Genomic DNA, 19,363 nt, shown 5'->3' with positions numbered 1-19,363 from the left:
CAGCCTCCTGCTGGATGGAGAAGAGGCGGAGCTGCTTGCCGAGGGCGCGGTGGTCCCGCCGCTTCGCCTCCTCCTGGATCCGCCTGTGCTCCGCCAGCTGCTCCGCGCTCTCCCACGCGGTGCCGTAGATGCGCTGCAGCATCGGCCTCGCCTCGTCGCCCCGCCAGTACGCGCCCGCGATCGACTCGAGGTCGATGGCGTCCTTGGGCAGCTGGCCGGTGTGCTCGACGTGCGGGCCGGCGCAGAGGTCCCACCAGTTCGCCTTTTGAGGGCGAGGGGCGGGTGCGGAGGGCGGAGGGCGAGGGCGAGGGCGAGGGCGAGGGGTGGGGTGTGTCGTGGCCTGTGTCGTGGCCTGCCGGCGGGGGGCATGTGGGAGGGCGAGCAGAGGAGGGCCGTGGGGTGGGGTGGCGTCACAAGTCAGGGGTGTGTGGTGGCGCGCCTTGCCGGGCTCCCCGATGTGGAAGATGGTGATGGGCGCGTCGGGGTCCTTTGCGACGATCGAGTCGAGGATCTCCAGCTTGTACGGCTCGTCCGCCGCCTCGATCCGCGCCTTTGCCTCGTCGAAGCTCAGCTCCTCGCGCCTGCGGCGGGAGAGGACACGCCGAGGCGAGGCGCGGTCGAGGTGCGGCCGAGATGCGGCCGAGGTGCGGCTCAGGCTGCCGAGGTGCGGCTCAGGCTGGGGCATGCTGTCGCGCCGGAACGGCAGCTTGAGGCCGATGAGCTTGTCCATCTCCTTCTTGATGCGGCGCAGGTCCTTCTCCGCAAAGGGCTCGGGCCGGTCGAAGTCGTAGTAGAAGCCCTTCTCGATCCACGGCCCGATCGTCACGCGCGCGTCCTTGTACAGCCGCTGCACCGCCATCGCCATGACGTGCGCCGTCGAGTGCCGGATGCGGAGCAGCTGCTCGTTAGCGTTGGTCGGCAGCGGGACCGGCGCGGGCGGCGCCGGAGCCTCTGCTACCGCGCTCTGGTCTGCCATTCGCAGGCCGCTGCAGCGACGGCTGCCCATGGCCGGTGCTGCGAGCAGGCGCGGCAGAGCCGCTGCCGCACGCCCGCACGTGCTAGCCGGGAGGCGGCGAGCTGCTGCGGCAGCGTTGAGGGCGGCCGAGCGGGCCAGCAGCGCCGACATCAGAAAACCGCCTAAACTGAGGCCAGGCAGCAACCGCATGCAGGGATGAGCGGACTGGAAGGCTGAAGCGGAGCAGCGAGCGAAGGCAAGAGCTCGCCGCAGCTTCCAAGAACGCGGCGCGATTTTCTTTTTAATGAGCTTAGCCTTCGATGTTGAAACAAAGCAAGGCGGACATGGCATATCGCTCTCGGGCCCACAGACGTCCCGCACGAATTTCTTTTCGAAGAAAAAAGAAAGCGCGCTGCTGCTCACAGCCGACGGCCAAAATAGGAGCGGTGCGCAATCACGAACTGGCTCGCGTGGCGTGAACACAACGTGTCGGCATCGCGCCTCGCCCTCGGGGGAGGGGAGGACCGGGAGATGCGGCCCGAGGCCGAGCACTGATTCTCTGAGACTCGCTGTGTTTCTTTCCTTACCCTGGCCAGTGTTGTACAAAAAAGAAGCGCAGCGGGTGAGGAGCAGGATCGCCACGCGCGAGACCCGGCCTCAAGCTCCGCTCAAGTGCCACGGGGCGTGGTGCTCCAGGTAGCACAACACCTCCCCTGGCGTCATAGCTCGTTCGTACTCCATGGTTTGAGGGGCGAGTGATGCGTCGTCTTCCGCCCGCTGCCCCGTGTCAAATTCGAGCACGATCACGCGCCAGGTAGAGTCATCCGCAAAAGTTGGATTGATCTGCGCAACGGAGTGCTGCGAGTCCCACTCCTCGCTGAGGCGCATGGCGCCCGTGGTTGGGAGTGTAATCCACATGCAGCCGTCGGTGCGTAGCGTGTCATCGCACAGCAGGATGCACTGGAGCGTCCTCAGGTTTGTCACATGCACACGAAGCTCTGGCTCTGGGAACGAAGAAGATCGCACAGAGCCAACCCATTCGCGGTGCCAGGCGGGTGCCGAACCCTCATCCCACAATGGGCACTCTGTCGACGCCAGGGCACCGATGACGCCGCTCCAGCGGCCCACACGGGGCTCCCCGTCGGCTCCTGCCGGCCACACACACTCCAGCGCAAACAGATAATCGCTGAACTGCGTCTTGCACGGCGGGAGCGGCGCCACGGGCAAGTACTCCGCTCTGTCAGCCTGGAGCTGCGCGCGGTAGAGCGTGTAGCCAGCGACCGGGCCTGTGGCATGCTTCACAATAGCAGCGGCCCTCGGGAACCGCGCCAGTGCAAACGCGTGCCACAGCCGGTCTGTGACTTGCGCTCCCGCAGCGCGGACGGCATCGAGCCACGTCTTGCAGGTGGCCTGCATTGCCACGAACGTGGGCGCGTCGGCGTGGGTCGCAACCACCACTAGCAGCTCAGTGGGGAGCTCGAGCGCCATGTGAGCCCGCGCGCGCGTGCGGCGCGTGCGGCGCGTGCGGGTGCGTGCCCCGGGCGCCACCGTTTTTTTCTTTTTTGGTGACTCTTCTTAGCACTACATGCAGAGTAACTAGAACAGCTCAACCCAGTACATCTCACGCTCCGCAGCCTGTACTTCTCGCACGTATCGAGGCGGCCTCACACCAAGATCGTGCAGGGCGGGGATACAACATACATGCCCCGGTGGTCATGCTCCTGCACGCTCGTGTTCATGCTCCATTCAATCGCACCTCCAGCCACCAGGGGTGGCTGTGCGAGTCTCTCACCTCAGGAGAGCGGTGCCCTCGCAGACTCACTCAGAACGGCCCTACCTGCCTCCGCCCTCCTCGTGCTGCTTCTGAATCTCCGCCTGCTTCCTCTCGATCTCCTCCTCGAGCTTGATCAGCATCTCGACCGTGTTCCGCTCCGACCACAGCTGGCCGACCCCGTCCACGTAGCGCACGTTCGAAGGGTCGAGACCGTACCTGTCGGTCGACTCCCCCTCGCTCGAAAGCAGACCCTCCTCCGGAGCATGGTTCGGGTATGGGTGGGCCCATGCACGTTGAAGGACCCACACCGCCAGGCGAGGCAGGCAGATGAACCACAGGAGCCACCTGCCGGCGCCGACGCAAAAGGAGCCAACGAGCTCGCACGCCCCTCTGGTCCTGGCCCAGAGCCTCCTCAGCAGCTCAGGCGCGCCGGGGTCGACGAGGGTGCTGAGGGTGCTGAAAGGCAGACGCAGTAGGTTGAAGGGAGGTGGCGGCGTAAAGTACGTTTCGCCAAAATACTGCACCGCGAGCTGGGCTTTGAGGTACCGATTCTCGTCGTCTGCCTTGTCCCACACGTTGTCGAACGTCTTGGCCATGATTGCGATTAGCATATTGAGGAGCAATATCACTGACAGGGTGACATACACGCTCACGATAAACGGCGCCGTGAAGTGAAACTGCGCCCCCGCAATCAACCCCGCACAATCGATGCTCTCTGCCGGGTCGATGGCGACCTTGAGTAGCCGCTTGAGCGTCGACAGAATCCCCTGGCTAAAGTCACCGAACGGCTCGCAGCCCTCGACCTCCAGGACGTCTCTGACAGGGAAGAGCTGGTGCAGCGCGGCGGCAAAGGCGACGGCGCAGCCCACCATGAAGACCAGGAACTGGACCGTGTCGGAGAGCATCTTCTCGAGCATCACAGTCAGGGTGCCCAGCCCGCAGAGCGAGAAGATGCGCATGAACCAAGAGAGCCACATGAGGAGCAGGCCAAAGGATAGCATCTGTGTGTTGTACGCGGGGGCCAGCTTCGAGCAGAGGGCGAGGCCGATCCCGAAGAGCTCGCCCTTCTTGACGAGGTCGTTAGAGGAGAAGGTTTCGACCTCGTCGATCAAGTGCGCCAGCAGCCAGAGGAGTAGGCTCGAGAAAGACAGCGCGCTCAGCGCCAAGCTGCCAACCTCCTCGGCCACGGTAGCAAGCGCAGGCGCCATGCCCTCGAGGCCCTCAGACGAGAGCAGAGCCCAAGCGTCGGCCACAGCCCCGCACAGGCTCGGCGTCGGCATGAGCGTCAGCACGAGCGCGAGGAGAAGCCAGCTGAAGGACGAGATGGCGAATTGGAAGAATGGCGCGTCGAGCAGGTAGAGCGAGCGGGCGTACAGCTGCGACGAGGGGCTCCACTTGCGCTCAAAGCCCACCGAGTATGGGGTGCGGTGCGAAGAGACGAGTTCGAAACCGAAGTCGAGGAACCGAATCAGCGTGCCGCGCAGCGGAGGCCAGAGCGCCACGAACGGCAGGAAGAGCAAGTTAACGGCGGCCGCGAGCAGCAGCAGACCGGCGCGCGCGAGCGGCCGCCGCACCCGCTCCTCGTTGCCGTTTGGCGTGACGACGTAGCCGTTGAGAACGGAATCGATCAGCGGGCCGTACCACCGGAAGTTGACAGCGGCCTGCACGGTCGGGTCGCCCAGAAGCGTCTGCTGGCGCGGCGTGTCAACGGCGCGGGCCACAAAGCCGCGGGGTCGCCCCACCTTCGCCTTGCTGACCTCGGGGATCGTGGTCGCCCTGCACGGCTCGCGCTCGAGGAGAATCGTGCGCTGCACCACAGAGAGCGTCTTGAAGAGCTCGATCCCGAGGAGCTCTGCGCGGTCCGCCCTCCCTTGAAGCTGGTTGGCATCTGCGGGGCTGCTGCGCTCGCGCCGCGCGCGCACGATGTGCGCGCGCGCCGCGATCATGGTGACGTAGCACAAGGCCTCGCCGGCAGAGTGGCGGAAGAGCGCCGGCACCAGGGCGATGGCGGCGTCGAGCTTGTGTAGCAGCTGCTCGACGGAGAGCTCGTCGTCGTGCAACGCGAAGTCGATCGCGGTGGAGCCGTCCTGGGCCCGGGCCATGGGAGAGGCGCCTCGCCGCAGCAGCGTGCGCACCACGTCGCAGTGACCGAGCTTCGCAGCCATCATGAGAGGCGTCAGCGAGCTGCTGTCGGCAGGGACGTCGAGGCGGTTGATTTCCCCAGCGGCTCTGGGTGACAGCTCCGCCAGGGAGAAGCTGCGAGAGAGAATCCCCGTGCGAGAGGGCGCAGCCGCGGCCTTGTGTTTCGTGAGCTGCGACTCCACCAGCTCCTCCGGGAGCAGCCGGTCGTCCTCGATGAGCGACTCGACGAGCGAGGCGTCGCCCATTGCGACAGCGTCATGAAACATCGACCAATTGTGTGCGGCCGCAGCGGCGGCGGCGGCGGCGGCGGCATGGGCGCCGTCGGAGTGCTTGCGCGCCACCTCGACTGGCAACTTGACGCCGGCGGAGTCGAGGTCCACCCGCGCGCTCGCCCCGCGCAAGTCGTCCTCCGACTTGAGAATATAGTAGACCGCGCTGGCACTGCTGTCGTCGTCTGCGGCGGCCGAGGAGTAGGCAAAGGCGCCAAGCTTGATGGGGTGGGTGCCTGCACTCTCGCCGGGGTTGAGCCACATGAATGACCCCACGCCCGCGTCGCGGAGGAAGGAGAGCGTCACCGGCGTCCAATGCCCCTTCTCCGCGTGACAGCGTCGGAACCTCTCCTCCATCCGGTGCGGGCCCTTGAACTCGACGGCGTGGTTCTTCGAGTAGAGGTCCTTGGCGTTGACGTCAGGCGCGTCGACGTACGTCACACCCACCACCTTCGCGTCCTGCCCCTCGCAGTCGACGTACACGAAGCCGCCGTTCACCAGCAGCCGCACAAAAGGCTCGGTCTGCGGGTCACGGTTCCCGTCCTTGACCGTAATCTCGTCTAGCGGCCCGTAGACAAACGCCTGGTGCGTCGCGTCTTGCGGTATGCTCAGGCGACTGCGCGACTCCCATCCGACCACGACTGGCGCAAAAGGCGCGCAGCGGCAGCGCACCCACTCGACCCCCTCAGACTGCACCGCCTGCACCTGCGCGATTACCTCGGAGCGCAGGCTGCAGAAACCTGGCCCACCCAGCCGCAGCTCGACATGCGTCACGCTCGAAATGGCTGCGCTCGCGATGGCCTGCGCTTTGCTATGCTCCTCGCCGCAGCCAAGCGCGCCCACGCCCACGAACCGCACCGCCTCGAGGCTGAGCGTCAAGGGCCGGAAGAGGAGCCGGAGGGTCACGGCGCGCATTTTCTTCTCTAGCGTCGGCGCCTTGAGAATCTCGTCCGCCACCCGGTTCACCCAGATGCGGTGCGGCGAGAAGATGTGCCGGGTGGCGGCCACCCCGAGTTCAGAGATGTCGACCCATTTGACGCCGGGAGAGCTGATGTTGGTTTCGCTGTGCCCGTCGAGGTGGAACCTGTACACCGTGGTCTCGATCCACGCGTCGTCGGAGTTGCGCGAATCGTCGGTGTAGCCCTGGTAGAAGGGCAACAGGGGGGCGCGAGCGGAGGCGGGTGGTGTCGACGAGGCGTCGTTGTTGGCGCTGGCGAAGGCCACGTGCGCGCGGTCGCGCGGTCGCGCGCTCTCGGTGGCGCGCTCTCGCTCGCGCTCTCGCTCGCTCGCTCCGAAGAAAGTAGCAGAGGCGGAGGCGGCGGAGGCGAGAGAGGTGGCAGCGGAGGCGGTGGCGACGGAGGCGGCGGAGGCGGCGGAGGCGAGAGAGGTGGCAGCGGAGGCGGTGGCGACGGAGGCGGCGGAGGCGGCGGAGGCGGCGGAGGCGGCGGAGGACGCGATGCGGCTGACAGTGGAAGGCTTCGCGATGGCCTGGGTGGTGACAGTGGAAGGCTTCGCGGTGGCCTGGGTGGCAGCGACAGCGACCGGCGGCGAGGGAGGCAGGATGAGATCCGAAATCTCTCTGCTCACGCCCTTCTCTGCCAGCCCTCGTCGCATGGCAGTTTCGTCGCTCTCGCCGTACCTCACCATCGCACCGGGCAAAGCCCACGCGTTGCATTCGCGCCGCAGACTGGCGAGAAGCTGCAGCGTCTCCTTTGAGCCCGGCTTGAAGCGGGTGATGATGGGGTCCACCGCCTGGTTCGCGCCCGCACGCGCGTTTGCGCTCCACCCCCCGACGAGACCGGTCCGCCCACCAGGGTTGAGGCGAACCGCACCGGTGCCGCCTGGTTGAAACGACTTCTGCAGAGCCGCCGTCCAGTCCGAGCCTTGCTCGCCTGTTTTCCAAGCAAACGGGAACTCGGTCGTGCGCGGCGAGTATCCTGGCGCCGCCTCCGACCACGGCACATGCTCATCCTCCACCTCTGGCCGCTGGACCACGGCGCCTCGCTGCGTCGTCCGCGCCTCCACGTGCGGCGTTGGGATCCAGCCAACCATCTCTGCTTTGTCAACCTCCGTCACAGCGAAAGGAGGCCAAATGTCCGCTGCAGATCGACGAGGGCGTGCTGCCGGGAGCTTCGCGCTCCATGTCTTCATCAGCGAGCTCTCCCTCTCGCTGCGGCCTCCGCCGCGTTGATGCGCTCGCGACTTAAGTAACTAGGGAAGTCCCGCGGGTTTCGATTGGAAGCGGCGGAGGCGTGAACTCGCCGAAGGAGGCGGCAAGGTGCGACGCGGCGTGAACTCGCCGAAGGGGACAACGCGCGCGATTTTTCTCTTTTTCATCTTCGCGTTCTCGCAGGAGTCGCTTAGGCAGCTCCCTGGTGGCGGCTCCGCCGGCGGCGGGGGTGGAGGCGGAGGCAGGGGTGGCGGGCACGGTGGCGGCCCTCGCGGCCAAAACGCCTGGTGTGGAGCCGCTGGGGCGGCCCCACGACCCTGCAGCCGCTCCAGCGGCGGGGGAGGAAGTGGCAGTGTGCGTATACCAGACTTTTTCTTCATTTCCTGTGTCGAACCTGTGTGCTGTGCGAGAGAGTTTGGCGCTTGAATTCTTCATTTTTCGGCCGAAGCCCTTGCTTGAGCGCCGTCCGGCCGCGCTCGTCCTCGCCCTCTCGCCCCGCCTGGGCTGCTCCCCCGACAGCGCACAGCCATGCTGGATGGCGTCTTCGGTACGGGCAAGACGCCCGCCGAGCGCATCAAGGAGTACAACCGCCAGATCAAAAAGTCGGTCCGCGAGATCGACCGCGAGCGGACCGCGCTCGAGCGGCAGGAGAAGAAGCTGCTGGCGGACATCAAGAAGGCGGCCAAGGACGGGCAGATGGACTCGGCCAAGATCATGGCCAAGGACCTGGTGAGGACGCGGGGCTACATCAAGAAGATGTTCAAGATGAAGGCGCACATGGAGGCGGTCAGCCTGCGGCTGCAGACGATGTCGTCGTCGGCGCAGATGGCGCAGTGCATGAAGGGGGTGACAAAGGTGATGGGCAAGATGAACGCGAAGATGTCGAGCGCAAACATCCAGAAGATCATGATGGAGTTTGAGAAGCAGAACGAGATGATGGGCATGAAGGAGGAGATGATGGGCGACGCGATGGACGACGCGTTTGCCGACGAGGAGGCGCGCGGGGGGGGGGGCGGGAGAGAGAGGGAGAGGTGTGGGGATGCGGGGAGATGCGGGGAGATGGCGGCCGTATCCAGGCTCCCCGGCCACAGTGGGGGGCCGGGCGGCGACGGAGGAGGCGGAGGAGGCGGCGGCGCGGCGGGATGGGTGCGCGGCGGAGGAGGAGGCTGAGTGGATTGGGCTTACCTCATCCCAGCGCTGCGCCCCATCGGATCGCCCCTCGCCTCCCGCGCCATCACCGCCGCCGCCCTCTCCGCCACCTCTCTCGCCACCGCCGCCCTCACCCCTCTGCCGACCCGCCCGTACTCGGAGCAGGAGGAGACACTGCCTCCTCGAGGTGTGAAGAGGCGCCGTTCACACCTTGTGCTGTGAACAGGACTCGGAGGAGGAGGACTCCATCCTCGGCTCTGTGCTGGCCGAGATCGGCGTCGAGCTCGACAACAAGATGATGGGCGCCTCCACCGCCCCGATGCAGGCCTGCCCACCGGCCCCTCACCCCTTCTGTAGTACTCCCTCTCTAGTGCTGCTGACCACCACTGCCCCCGATGCGGCCGTATTGCCATCACCTGCTACTTTCCATGGATGAGTCTCTCGGCACCGATCGCGAGACTGACTGCCGACCACCGCGCCCGATGCAGGCGGCAGCGAGCACCGCCGCCGCCGAGCCGCAGGGCGCGCGAGATGTCGCCGAGATGCAGCGAGATGCCGCCGAGTTGCAGCGAGATGTCGCCGAGTTGCAGCGAGATGTCGGCGGTGTGTGTGGGGCGGCGATCGTGACGAGCGGAGTGTCGCTTTCGCAAGCCCCGCGGCAGCGGCCAGGCAGTCGAGGCTGCTGCAGGAGACGCGCCAGAGGACGGCACGCCCCCCTGCGGCAGGTGTGCCCGCCGTGGGCGGCGGCGGCGACGACTTGGACGCGGAGCTGCAGAAGAGGTCCTCCCGGAGACCGCCGAGATTGCCAGAGATCGACGAGACGGCCAGAGACTGCCAGAGATTGCCCAAGGAAGGAGGGCAGATCGTCGTGTCCCCGCCAGCACTCGAGAGGACGCGGAGTCTCCGCTCGTGCGTTGACGCGCTGCAGACACGGTACAGACACGGTACGATGCGGGTCTCACGCCCTGGCTGTGGTGATGGCGTAGGTTGGACAACCTCCGGCGTACCTGATCTCGCGACGTCTGCTCTCTCGCTCTCCTCCGCTCCCTCGCCCTCTCGCTCCCTCTCGCTCTCCTCCGCTCCCTCGCCCTCTCTCGCTCCCTCTCGCTCCCTCCTCTCCCCCTCCCTCTCCCTCTCCCTCCTGCCTCTACGTCCCCTCCCTCCCTCCCCTCTTCCCCCTCCCCTCCCTTCCTCCCTCCCCCCTCTGCTGCTGCTGCTGCTGCTGCTGCTGCTGCTGCCGTACTATCAAGGGGGAGGGGGGGGGGCATTTCGGAGAGGCTCCGAGGGAGGTTGGCCCGCCGACCCCGCTTCGGCCTCGGCGAGGGTGCGGGTGCGGCGCGAGGAGGGGGTGCTTGGGGTGTGTGAGTTAAGACGGTCAGCCGGTCTCTTGTCATGTGGTCCTGAAGAGAAGAGTCGTGATCCCTGATCCCCCCTCGATCTGTAAGGAATACGGCTTTAACCTTTAAGGTAAAGTATAAGCGGTATAAACCTTCCATCGCCTGACACACAAGACGAGTATTGCCGTACACATGCCTCCCCCAGTCCCCAGACTATACGGCTTTCACTCCGCAACGGTTGCAACAATGCAAGAGACGTACGGTGTACCACACACCGTGACGTCCAGGAAAGCTGAGTATGGGCTATGGCTACTCAGTCGAGCACATGGCGCTCCAGAACAAAACACACAAAGTTTCCGGCGAAAACTACCTCGTCGCCTCGCGTCACCGTGACATCTACAAGCCGCTTCTTGCCCTTCTCCCCGCTCACCTTGGCTTCGGCCGTCAGGCTGTCACCGCACTTCACTGGCTTGAGAAAGCGAGCCTCGGCAGAGCCTAGGACGACGTTTGGATCGTTGACAGCACACATCGCCGCGTAGTCCGCCAGTCCAAAGTAGAAGCCACCGTGCGTCAGTCCTCGGCCGTCAGCGCTCATGGTCGGAGTTGTCGTCATAGAGACCCTGGCGAAGCCTGGGCGCAGCTCGACCGGCGACCCGCTGAGCGTTCTGTCGATGCCGAGGTGAGTGTTTAAGCTGGTGGTGCTGCACGCGCGGCGCTGAAGCACCGAGCAGCCCACGCTGGTGGTGCTGCACGCGCGGCGCTGAAGCACCGAGCAGCCCACGCTGGTGGTGCTGCACGCGCGGCGCTGAAGCACCGAGCAGCCTCGCGCCGCAGCTCGCAGCATGCCAGTGAAGCGCCCCTCCCCACCGCCTCTCCCCCCCCGGAGGGTGGGGGGGGGGGGCGGTTTCGAGTCACCGTTAGAGGGAACCTCGAGTACTGCCGCCCGCCCTTCGTGCTCGGAAAATTCTCTATTTTATGGAGCTAAGTGCGCCTCGCCGCCCTCGCAGGAGTCGCTTAGGCGGCTCCCGTGGTGTGTTAGTGCCAGTGCGCGCCAGTCCCGTGCCCAGTGTCGTGCGAGGGAGTTTTGTTGTAAAACTCTAGTTTATTCTGAACTCTATTTTATTCTCGAGTCAGGTAATGAACTCGGGGGCACGGGACGCGGCACACAAACGGGGCACAAACGCCAGGCTAGCTAGAAAGACGTGGAGGCACGTAGTGACGCAAGTGAGTCCAGGCGACTGTGGCGTCCTCCGACGGTGTGAAAGCAGACGCTGAGCGGCGCTCGACCGGCGGTTTCAGCCCGGGTCTGGGAGGGAAGTGTGTATGACGGAGCCACTGCGTCTTGGGCTTCGCCATCACGCGCGAGACGCAGTAGCGGAGGCGTGGCGTGCGCCCGTGTTGCCGCAGGTGGCGGCGCGCGAGGCGACATGACGAGCCGATCGCGGCCAGTGCTTCGGTAGCACTCAAGTCTCTGAGCTCGCTCTCTGCTCCGGGTCGCGGTTGGGGTGTGTCCCAGCGCGCCGCCTCCAAGCGTTATACTGGGCTGGGTCTTTAGGCATTGTGGGGTTGGCACTCCCATCGACCCTCATGACCTCCTGCGGTCTCTGAGACGGACACTAGTGGGTGTGGGACCACAGGCAGGATACACTCGAAGACTGGGTAAGCAGTAGAGGTCGATACTCGACGCGTCCCACATGGTCTGTGTCGCTGTCGGCACGCTGTCGACAGGACGTCGAGCGACACCGGTGGCAGTGCCACCCAGGAGTGGTCGGGCGGTCTCCCGTCATGAGAGAGCCACCATGTGATCCGTATGATGGTTCCTGACAACCGCCTCAGTCAACTTTCGTCACAGTTCCCGCTCTGAGAGGAGCTGCGGGTTGGCCAAAGTACAGGTTTCGATCCGGGCCACCGCAAATTTTGATCAGCAAATTTCGAGGAGCGGCCGCAAATTTTGAGGTAGATTTTGATTGTCAAAACGTGTCCGTCTTGGCACAGGATAGAGCATATAGGCGGCGAACATCCAGGTGCGCAGGGACATCGCGACTCTGCCCGCTCGCTCGACCCTTTTGCCGCGAGAGGGCGCCGGCCGCGTGTAAGAGGTGGCTGGCGCCCTGAGGCGGCAATTGGTGGCGTGGCTGGGGAGTGCGGAACGCTACTGGCGGCGTGACAGGGCCTCTCTCGATTGCGTGTGCCGCCCATCGGCACGCGGGTGCGCAGACATCGCGACTCTGCCGCTCGCTCGACCCTCTTGCCGCGAGAGGGCGCCGGCCGCGTGTAAGAGGTGGCTGGCGCCCTGAGGCGGCATTTGGTGGCGTGGGGAGTGCGGAGAACGCTACTGGCGGCGCGACAGGGCCTCTCTCCGCTGTGTGCGCCGCCCATCGGCACGCAGGTGCGCAGACATCGCGACTCTGCCCGCTCGCTCGACCCTTTTGCCGCGAGAGGGCGCCGGCCGCGTGTAAGAGGTGGCTGGCGCCCTGAGGCGGCATTTGGTGGCGTGGGGAGTGCGGAACGCTACTGGCGGCGCGACAGGGCCTCTCTCGGTTGCGTGTGCCGCCCATTGGCACGCGGGTGCGCAGACATCGCGACTCTGCCCGCTCGCTCGACTCTTTTGCCGCGAGAGGGCGCCGGCCGCGTGTAAGAGGTGGCTGGCGCCCCGAGGCGGCATTTGGTGGCGTGGGGAGTGCGGAACGCTACTGGCGGCGCGACAGGGCCTCTCTCGGTTGCGTGCGCCGCCCATCGGCACGCTGGTGCGCAGACATCGCGACTCTGCCCGCTCGCTCGACCCTTTTGCCGCGAGAGGGCGCCGGCCGCGTGTAAGAGAGGTGGCTGGCGCCCTGAGGCGGCATTTGGTGGCGTGGGGAGTGCGGGGAACGCTACTGGCGGCGCGACAGGGCCTCTCTCCGCTGCGTGTGCCGCCCATCGGCACGCGGGTGCGCAGACATCGCGACTCTGCCCGCTCGCTCGACCCTTTTGCCGCGAGAGGGCGCCGGCCGCGTGTAAGAGGTGGCTGGCGGCCTGGCGCCCTGAGGCGGCATTTGGTGGGGTCAGCGTGCGGTGCTGAGTCTTACTCGTCGGCGTTGGGGCCAGATCCCAGCGCAGAACTCTGCAACGCTGGCATACAAACACAAGAAGACTAACCCTAACCCTAACCCTAACCCTAACCCTCTAACCCTAATAACCCTAACCTATAACCCCACCCCCCAACTCCACAGTCCACACCGCAAATTTGAAAGATCTTGATGAAAATCAGGCCCGACCGCAAATTTCTTCAAAATTTTCGCAGGCGTTCCGCGCATGCAGATTTTGAAATAAATTCGACAAAATTGGTACCTGGCCCAAGCTGCGGGTCAGTTCGACAGCTGGAGCTGTGTCGCCGGCGTGCGGCGGCCTGCCTCCGGAGGTGCCTCTGAGGTGGACATTTTTTGGTCACCGTGCGAGAACGCGTTCGAATTTTCACTCCGGAACTTCAACTCCGCACGCGCACCGGCCAGGGCTACAATAGTGCCAGTGAGGCGGAGGCGCGAGTCGGAAGGCCGCGACCGTCAAGTGGTTTCCCAATTTTCCTACAATCGCTGTGGACCCAGCCACGTAACGTTAAGAAAGTGTATACACCTTACGCGAGACAGCCCACGCCCACGCGCCCCACAGCCACACCTCAGCCGCGGCGCCTACGAAAGCATTTGTTTTGTGATGAAAACTTCCTCCAGTAAGGTAAGTTAAGGTAACGTAGATTTCTCCACACACACAAAGTGGTGGGGCAAGGGGGGGCGACCCTCGCACAACACGCACACACATATAGGCGCTTTGGGGCTCACTTGGCGGCGGCGTCACTTACGACTTAGGTGAGTGATGGGTCTTGCGCGCGGCGGAGAGAAGCACGGTGCGTTCTGATCGCCACAGGAAAGAACACCTAACCAAACGCTACACTCTCAAGCACTCAAGAGAGCTCTCCGCCCCCGCGCCCACTCCGACTTGTGCGACACTCTGAGACCACACTGGACTGACCACGCTCGCGACTCCCACCCGTCTGACACACGCGCCTGCGCGGTCCTGCAGAGAGCGCGCGCGGCAGTACTCTGCCCCTACCTCACACCGCCCGCGCCTCGCCCTCCTTTGCCTCCCGCAGAAAGCAGCACTCAAAGTGGCGCGCGGGCGTGAGCGGGCACAACGTGCCGTTCCAGCGCGGGACGTAGCCGCGCCACGAGCCGGCCGGCCGCTCCGGCAGAGGCGGGGGGGCGTCGCACGCCACTCGCGCCCTCGTCCAGCCCCACGAGGCGCACGTCTGCGAGCAGTCCGCCACGACGCGCGGCAGCGGCGCCGCGACGTCCCACGCCGCACGCACCCTTGCCCACAGCGCCTCGTCGACGACCTTGTGCACCACGATCGCCTTGGCCGACATCGGCGGCGAGAAGGCGGCCTCGTTGAACCACGGCCAGAACCACCCCTTCTCCGGCAGGTGCACGACGTACACCTTCCGCCCGCCGACCCCGCCGCCGGCGCCGCCCCCCGCGCCCTGCGCCGCGCCGGCGGGCGGCGCCGAGGGGGAGCCGTCCCCGGTCGACGCGGCGATGCCGCGCGCCAGCGAGCGCCACACGTTGTACGACACGCCGGCGTCCTCGTGGTGCCACATGTGCGTCGCGGGCGGGTGCGCGGCGCACGCCGCCGCAGTCTGGCACGGCGCGCCGTAGTCGTTCCTCGCGCGCGCGACGGCGAGCCACTCCCCGAACCGCTCGTCGCGCGCAGTCAGCAGGGCGAGTGCGCGCGACATGCACGTCAGCGTGCCCGTCCCCTGCGGGAACGGCCCCTCGGCGCGCGCGCAGTGGTTGGCCGGGTCCTCCATCTGGCGGATCGCGTCCAGCGGCCCCCCCCACCCGCCGCCGCACGCCTGGGCCAAGGCACAGCCGAGGCTCGGCCGAGATGTGAGAGAGGCGGCCGAGAGGCGGCCCTCCCGACCCGCCGCCGCACGCCTGAAAGTCGTAGTGCGGCAGCCAGCCTGTTCGCAGCCTTGGTATTGAGAAGGAGATGCCTCCTCTGGCGCTGTGCGCTGGTCTGTGAGAGGACGACGTGCGAGCCTCGCCAGCGGATGTACGACAGCATCACCAGCGGCCCGTCGCCTAAGAAGGGCGAGGTGAGCCGAGATGCGCCGAGATGCGCCGAGATGAGCCGAGGTGAGCCGAGGCCACCCGCGGCTCGCCGCCTCCGGCCGCCGCCGCCGCCGCCCGCAGCGACGCCGCGAGGTGCGCGTTGTGGATCAGCGAGTCGTCGTCTGTCTTGCAGAGGAATCGTGCACATCTCGGCCGCATCTCGGCTGCATCTCAGCTGCATCTCGGTGGTATCTCACATCTCGGCTGTATCTCGTAGCTCGGCTGTCTCGCCTGTCTTGCAAAAGAACTCGGCGGAGGAGCGGCGCGGCGCGGAGAGCCACCAGGCCGCCGACTTCTCGCTCGCCTGCGGGGAAGGTTCCGAGAAGCTTCCTGTGCAAGGGTCCCGGAAGCGCCAACCGCCCGGCTCCTCGCTCGCCTTGCCCACGTTTGGGATCGCCTCCCGCGCGGCGACGAAGCGCAAGTCGCCAAACTGGTCCGCCTATGAGCTCACAGAGTTGTCGCTCCTCGGCCGAGGCATGACTAGCTCCTTCTCGGTCGCCAGGCTCGTCCACCTCCGCAGCGAGCTTCTGCGAGAGCCGGGCCGGAGGCGTCTTGTGGTGCTCGCTGCCAACAACAAACTCGACGCCCACCTGCGGCCCGCGGCCTGGCACGCGCCCGTCGCCGCGCCGACCGCCGGTCTGCGCGTTGAACCGCCGCAGCAGCGCCCGCTGCTTGAAGTTCGGAGGGTTGGAGATGACGCCGAGCAGCACGTAGGGCGCGTCGGCAGATGCGGCGGCCTGCGCCGTGCCGTCGCGGTGGCCGCGGCTGGCGCCGAGCCCCTCGAGGCGGCCCTCGATGCTCGCGATGCCCTCTTCGATGCCGTCCTCACTGCCTTCACTGCCGCCGCCGCCGCCAGCGCCAACTGCGCAGCTCGCCTCACCTCCGCCGACCCAGCCGCCGCCGTGCGTGGCGGTGAGGTGACCGCCCAGGTAGCCGAGGCAGAGACACAAGATCGTCTTGAGCACGCGCCGCTCAGAGTCGAGGAGACTCATCCGCCAAACCGAGGATCGAAGCGCCCGCACAGGGGGCCAAAAGAATTTACGTGCATCTTACTCAAAACTCCCTCGCACATGAGGCCCGCATAGTATGTGGGAGACTCGTGCCGCCGCCCCTGCCACCCCTGTGTCAGTGTGCCTGTGGTAGGAGAGACTGCCAGCGACAAGCTGGAGGCAGGTCGCTAGACTGAGATGAGACCGCCAGTGGATGTGGGAGTCCACCGCGCACCGCGCTGCGAGCCTGTCGTGTCCCTTGTCAGGAGCAGGAGAGCCCCACCTGTCCCCCTGATCGTTCTTCCAAAATCCTGCTCGTGCAGGTGGGGACCCTGTCCTCGTCCCATCCCTCGTTTGGCGTGTCTGTTTTCTTTCTTTCTTTCTTTCCCTCGCACACACACCTCTCCTTAAAATCCCTGTGTGGTGGCGGCGTGCCGTCCTCCCATCCCTCCCTTGGGTTGTCTGTTTTCTTTCTTTCTTTTTTCCCTCGCACAAGAAACCGCGAGAACAAGGGACCGGCAGGCGGCGGCGTCACAGGACGAGGCAGAAGAGAACGACGCGACAGAGGAGGAAATGACAAGGGAGAGAACGACGAGAGTGGGACGACCGCGAGGTGGCATGAAGGTTGCAGCGAGAAGCGGCGAGATACTGCGAAGAGAGATAGGAAGAGGCAGACTCCCTAGGGTGGGCGACGGCTAGCGCACCACACACCTCTCCTTAAAATCCCTGTGTGGTGGCGGCGTGCCGTCCTCCCATCCCTCCCTTGGGTTGTCTGTTTTCTTTCTTTCTTTCTTTTTCCCTCGCACAACACGCGCTGGTGTCCAGTCCGAGCCTGACTGTTGTTCATCTTTCTACCTACCTACCTACAACACTGGGCACAGGACTGGGCACGGGACTGGCGCGCACTGGCACTAACACAGGTACACCACTGGAGCCGCCTAAGCGACTCCGGCGAGGACGGCGAGGCACTTAGCTCCGTGCACTCGACCGCCCTCGCCGCAGGCAAGCTCATTCACAATCTGCTCTGCGATGGCCGTGTGAAGAACGACTGAGATGCGCTGCTTCTGCAGCCCCAGCCAGCTCTTGGTGGTCCAAGTCACCTCATCGAGGTACTGAGCCCGCGTCAGCTTGTTCTGCAGCACGTTCGCTGCGTCCCAGAGGATCGCGCGGACCCCCTTCCCGAACCCACCGAACGACTCGAACAGCAGCAGCCGCACGTCGACACCCTTGTCCTCCCTGGCGTAGCGATACTCGCCACCATAGGACGGTATGCGGCGATCGCCGCCCACTACCCTGCCCCCCCTAGTATGCCACCGACCAGTCCCCTGCCCCCTCTCGCCCTTGCTCTTCCTCTCTCCCTCCATTCCCTCGCCCCCATACCCCTCGCACTCCCCTCCATCCCCCTCCCCTCCCTCCCTCCCCCTCGCCTTCCTCTCCCTCCTCGCGGTAGGGCCCATGCCCCTCGACCATGTTCCGGTAGAACGCCTCGGTGTTGCCGAAAGCGACAAAAGCGCCCTTCCGACCATGCTCCCCGCCGCTGGTGAGGGGGCAGACAAACTTGACATCGCCTGAAAAGCGCTTGCCGCCCCTGGGGTGAAATTCTCAAAAAGGTGCAGCACTTCTAGCCGACATCGACAAAAGTCCCTCTCTAGGCAAGTCCGTCACTGTCCGTGACCCACTGATTTTGGTTCGTGTAGGGTCGATCAACAAATTCCAATGGACTGTTCGCAGAGGGACCGCGTGGCGGCCATCAGCCTCTCCACTCCTTTCTGTGCTGCACTCATGGTGATGTGCTGCACGTGTGTGTCACCCGCTGCTGTGAGTGCCGTCGAATGAACACCCGTCCGTCCCCCCTTGTCTCGCGACAAAAAACGTGGCGCGGCTTTGGGCACTCCCACGTTGGGTTGCCCTGCCCCTCCCGATGCACTTGAGCCACCGCAAGCTTCTGCATACCTAAAATTATAGCAGCGTTTATTCGTTTCCACTGCGACCCATCCTCATCAGGAGAGTGATACTAAGCATCTGACGACGCGATACAAAAATAAATTGGGTTCGTCGAGAACGAGCCCTACACCGTCCGTGCCAGGAATGGGTGGGGTGTGGCCCCAATTCGTGCCCGCTCCACCACAAGTTGGAGTTAACTCTTGTGGTGGGGGAGGGCCGGGCCCATGGCATGCACCGTCAACCGCACTGGGTGTCTCTGAGGTTCGACCGAGGGAGGACCGGGCCGGGTGTGGGTGGTCCAAGGGAAACGCCGTGCTCCACAGGGATACAAAGGAAACGATAATTAGTTGGACTTCCCGTCCCGAAAACCGCGGCATGTCGAGGGTGACGTGACGTCACTGAGGCACGGGCTGCTCCAGTACATGATACCAAGAGACCAAGTGTGGGGCTCAGAAGAGGTAGCCCGGTCGAACACTGCCCAAACAAATAAATTCCCCCTTTGAGCTGAGAGGTTTTGGGATTTCGCTCCGAGCGACGGTCCAACGAGAATCGTCAAAATCAGGCAACAAGAGACCGGTAGCGCCAGCATGTCGGTGCGTCTTTCTCATGCTCGCGCGCCCGCCGCGCCCAAACTATGCACGGGCCCGGCTCGCCCGCTTGGGGATCCACCCGGCACATCCCCGCCCCCCACCTGCCGGCTTGCCTGCCGTCAGTTCACGGGGGATCGCCCTCAATTGTCAGCAACACAAATCCACCAGTTTTTGGGCTGCCTTCAGCCTCGCCTCGCCTCACAGCCGACCTTCTGGTCGTACGCGGGTTCTTAAGGGTCGTACATGCCGGCCATGACGTCTGCCAACCGGCCGTTCGCAGGCGGTAGCTTCGCACGCCCCCGACAGCTCCGAGAATGACCCGCGCGAGAAGTGCGCGTCGGCGGCGCACTTTTCCTCCCAGGCTGTGACTGCTGCCCTGGCCACCCTGGCCTCCCTCGAGGGGTCGCCAGGACCCGCCGCGGCCCTGGCGCGGCCCACGGGCGGCTTGATGCTCATCGACGCCTTCACCCTCGTCGGCCTGGCCGGAAAATACGCCAGCCGCTCGGGTGCCGCCCGCCTCCTAGAGGCCGAACCACCAGTGCTGTGAGTATTGACGCCCTCCCTGCACCTCAGGCGCGTCCCTCGCCCTCGCCGCCGCCGCCGCCGAGCCCGCCGCCGCCCTCGCCGCCGCCGCCCTCGCCGCCGCCACCGTCGCCGCCACCGCCGAGCCCGCGCCGCCGTCGCCCCCTCTGCCGGCGCCTTCTCCGCCCTCGCCACCCCCACTGTCGCCTTGCCCCCACCAAGCCAACCACCGCCGTCGCCGCCGCCGCCCAGTCCGCCTCCGCGTCACCGCTGCCTCCCTCGCCGCCGCCCCCAAGCCCGCCACGGCCGCTGCCGCCGAGCCCGCCGCCGCCATCGCAACCGCCTCCGAGCCCGCCGCCACCAAGCCCCCCCCCCCCA

General features: G+C 65.7%; 5 protein-coding genes across 5 annotated transcripts in view; 1 reads left to right on the top strand and 4 right to left on the bottom strand.

The window, feature by feature from the left end:
* EMIHUDRAFT_430171 (threonine-tRNA ligase) overlaps positions 1–1,169 on the bottom strand; it is a gene marked incomplete at its 3' end in the record, with an annotated part of 5,865 nt that extends 4,696 nt beyond the window's left edge. Inside the window, exons 1-3 of the mRNA XM_005778508.1 lie at positions 696–1,169; positions 440–581; positions 117–262 (exon numbers count right to left, since the gene is read on the bottom strand). Of these exons, the coding sequence (XP_005778565.1) occupies positions 117–262; positions 440–581; positions 696–1,165 (758 nt within the window). The 5' untranslated portion in view covers positions 1,166–1,169. The remainder of the gene's footprint in view (positions 1–116; positions 263–439; positions 582–695) is intronic.
* Positions 1,170–1,612: 443 nt separating this feature from the next.
* On the bottom strand, positions 1,613–2,443 carry EMIHUDRAFT_115195 (hypothetical protein; the record flags this gene model as incomplete). Its single annotated transcript, XM_005778507.1, has 1 exon — positions 1,613–2,443. One exon carries the CDS (start codon positions 2,441–2,443, stop codon positions 1,613–1,615), a length of 831 nt encoding a protein of 276 aa, XP_005778564.1.
* Positions 2,444–7,758: 5,315 nt separating this feature from the next.
* On the top strand, positions 7,759–9,944 carry VPS2A (vacuolar protein sorting protein 2A). Its single transcript, XM_005778506.1, has 5 exons — positions 7,759–8,306; positions 8,686–8,784; positions 8,948–8,981; positions 9,185–9,239; positions 9,446–9,944. Exons 1-5 carry the CDS (start codon positions 7,839–7,841, stop codon positions 9,468–9,470), a joined length of 681 nt encoding a protein of 226 aa, XP_005778563.1. The 5' UTR covers positions 7,759–7,838; the 3' UTR covers positions 9,471–9,944.
* A 165-nt stretch (positions 9,945–10,109) lies between these two features.
* On the bottom strand, positions 10,110–10,640 carry EMIHUDRAFT_237036 (hypothetical protein; the record flags this gene model as incomplete). The annotated part of the gene is made up of 1 exon (XM_005778505.1): positions 10,110–10,640. One exon carries the CDS (start codon positions 10,638–10,640, stop codon positions 10,110–10,112), a length of 531 nt encoding a protein of 176 aa, XP_005778562.1.
* Positions 10,641–13,678: 3,038 nt separating this feature from the next.
* Positions 13,679–15,957, bottom strand: EMIHUDRAFT_469048 (hypothetical protein). The gene is made up of 3 exons (XM_005778504.1): positions 15,453–15,957; positions 15,326–15,379; positions 13,679–14,681 (listed from the first exon to the last, which is right to left on the bottom strand). The coding sequence occupies exons 1-3, from the start codon at positions 15,930–15,932 to the stop codon at positions 13,884–13,886; spliced, it is 1,332 nt and encodes a 443-aa protein (XP_005778561.1). The 5' UTR covers positions 15,933–15,957; the 3' UTR covers positions 13,679–13,883.
* Positions 15,958–19,363: the final 3,406 nt, after the last annotated feature.

The sequence above is a fragment of the Emiliania huxleyi genome, assembly GCF_000372725.1.
Source record: "Emiliania huxleyi CCMP1516 unplaced genomic scaffold EMIHUscaffold_244, whole genome shotgun sequence".
Classification (NCBI taxonomy): domain Eukaryota; phylum Haptophyta; order Isochrysidales; family Noelaerhabdaceae; genus Emiliania; species Emiliania huxleyi.
This window is presented reverse-complemented; position numbering and strand designations above follow the sequence as displayed.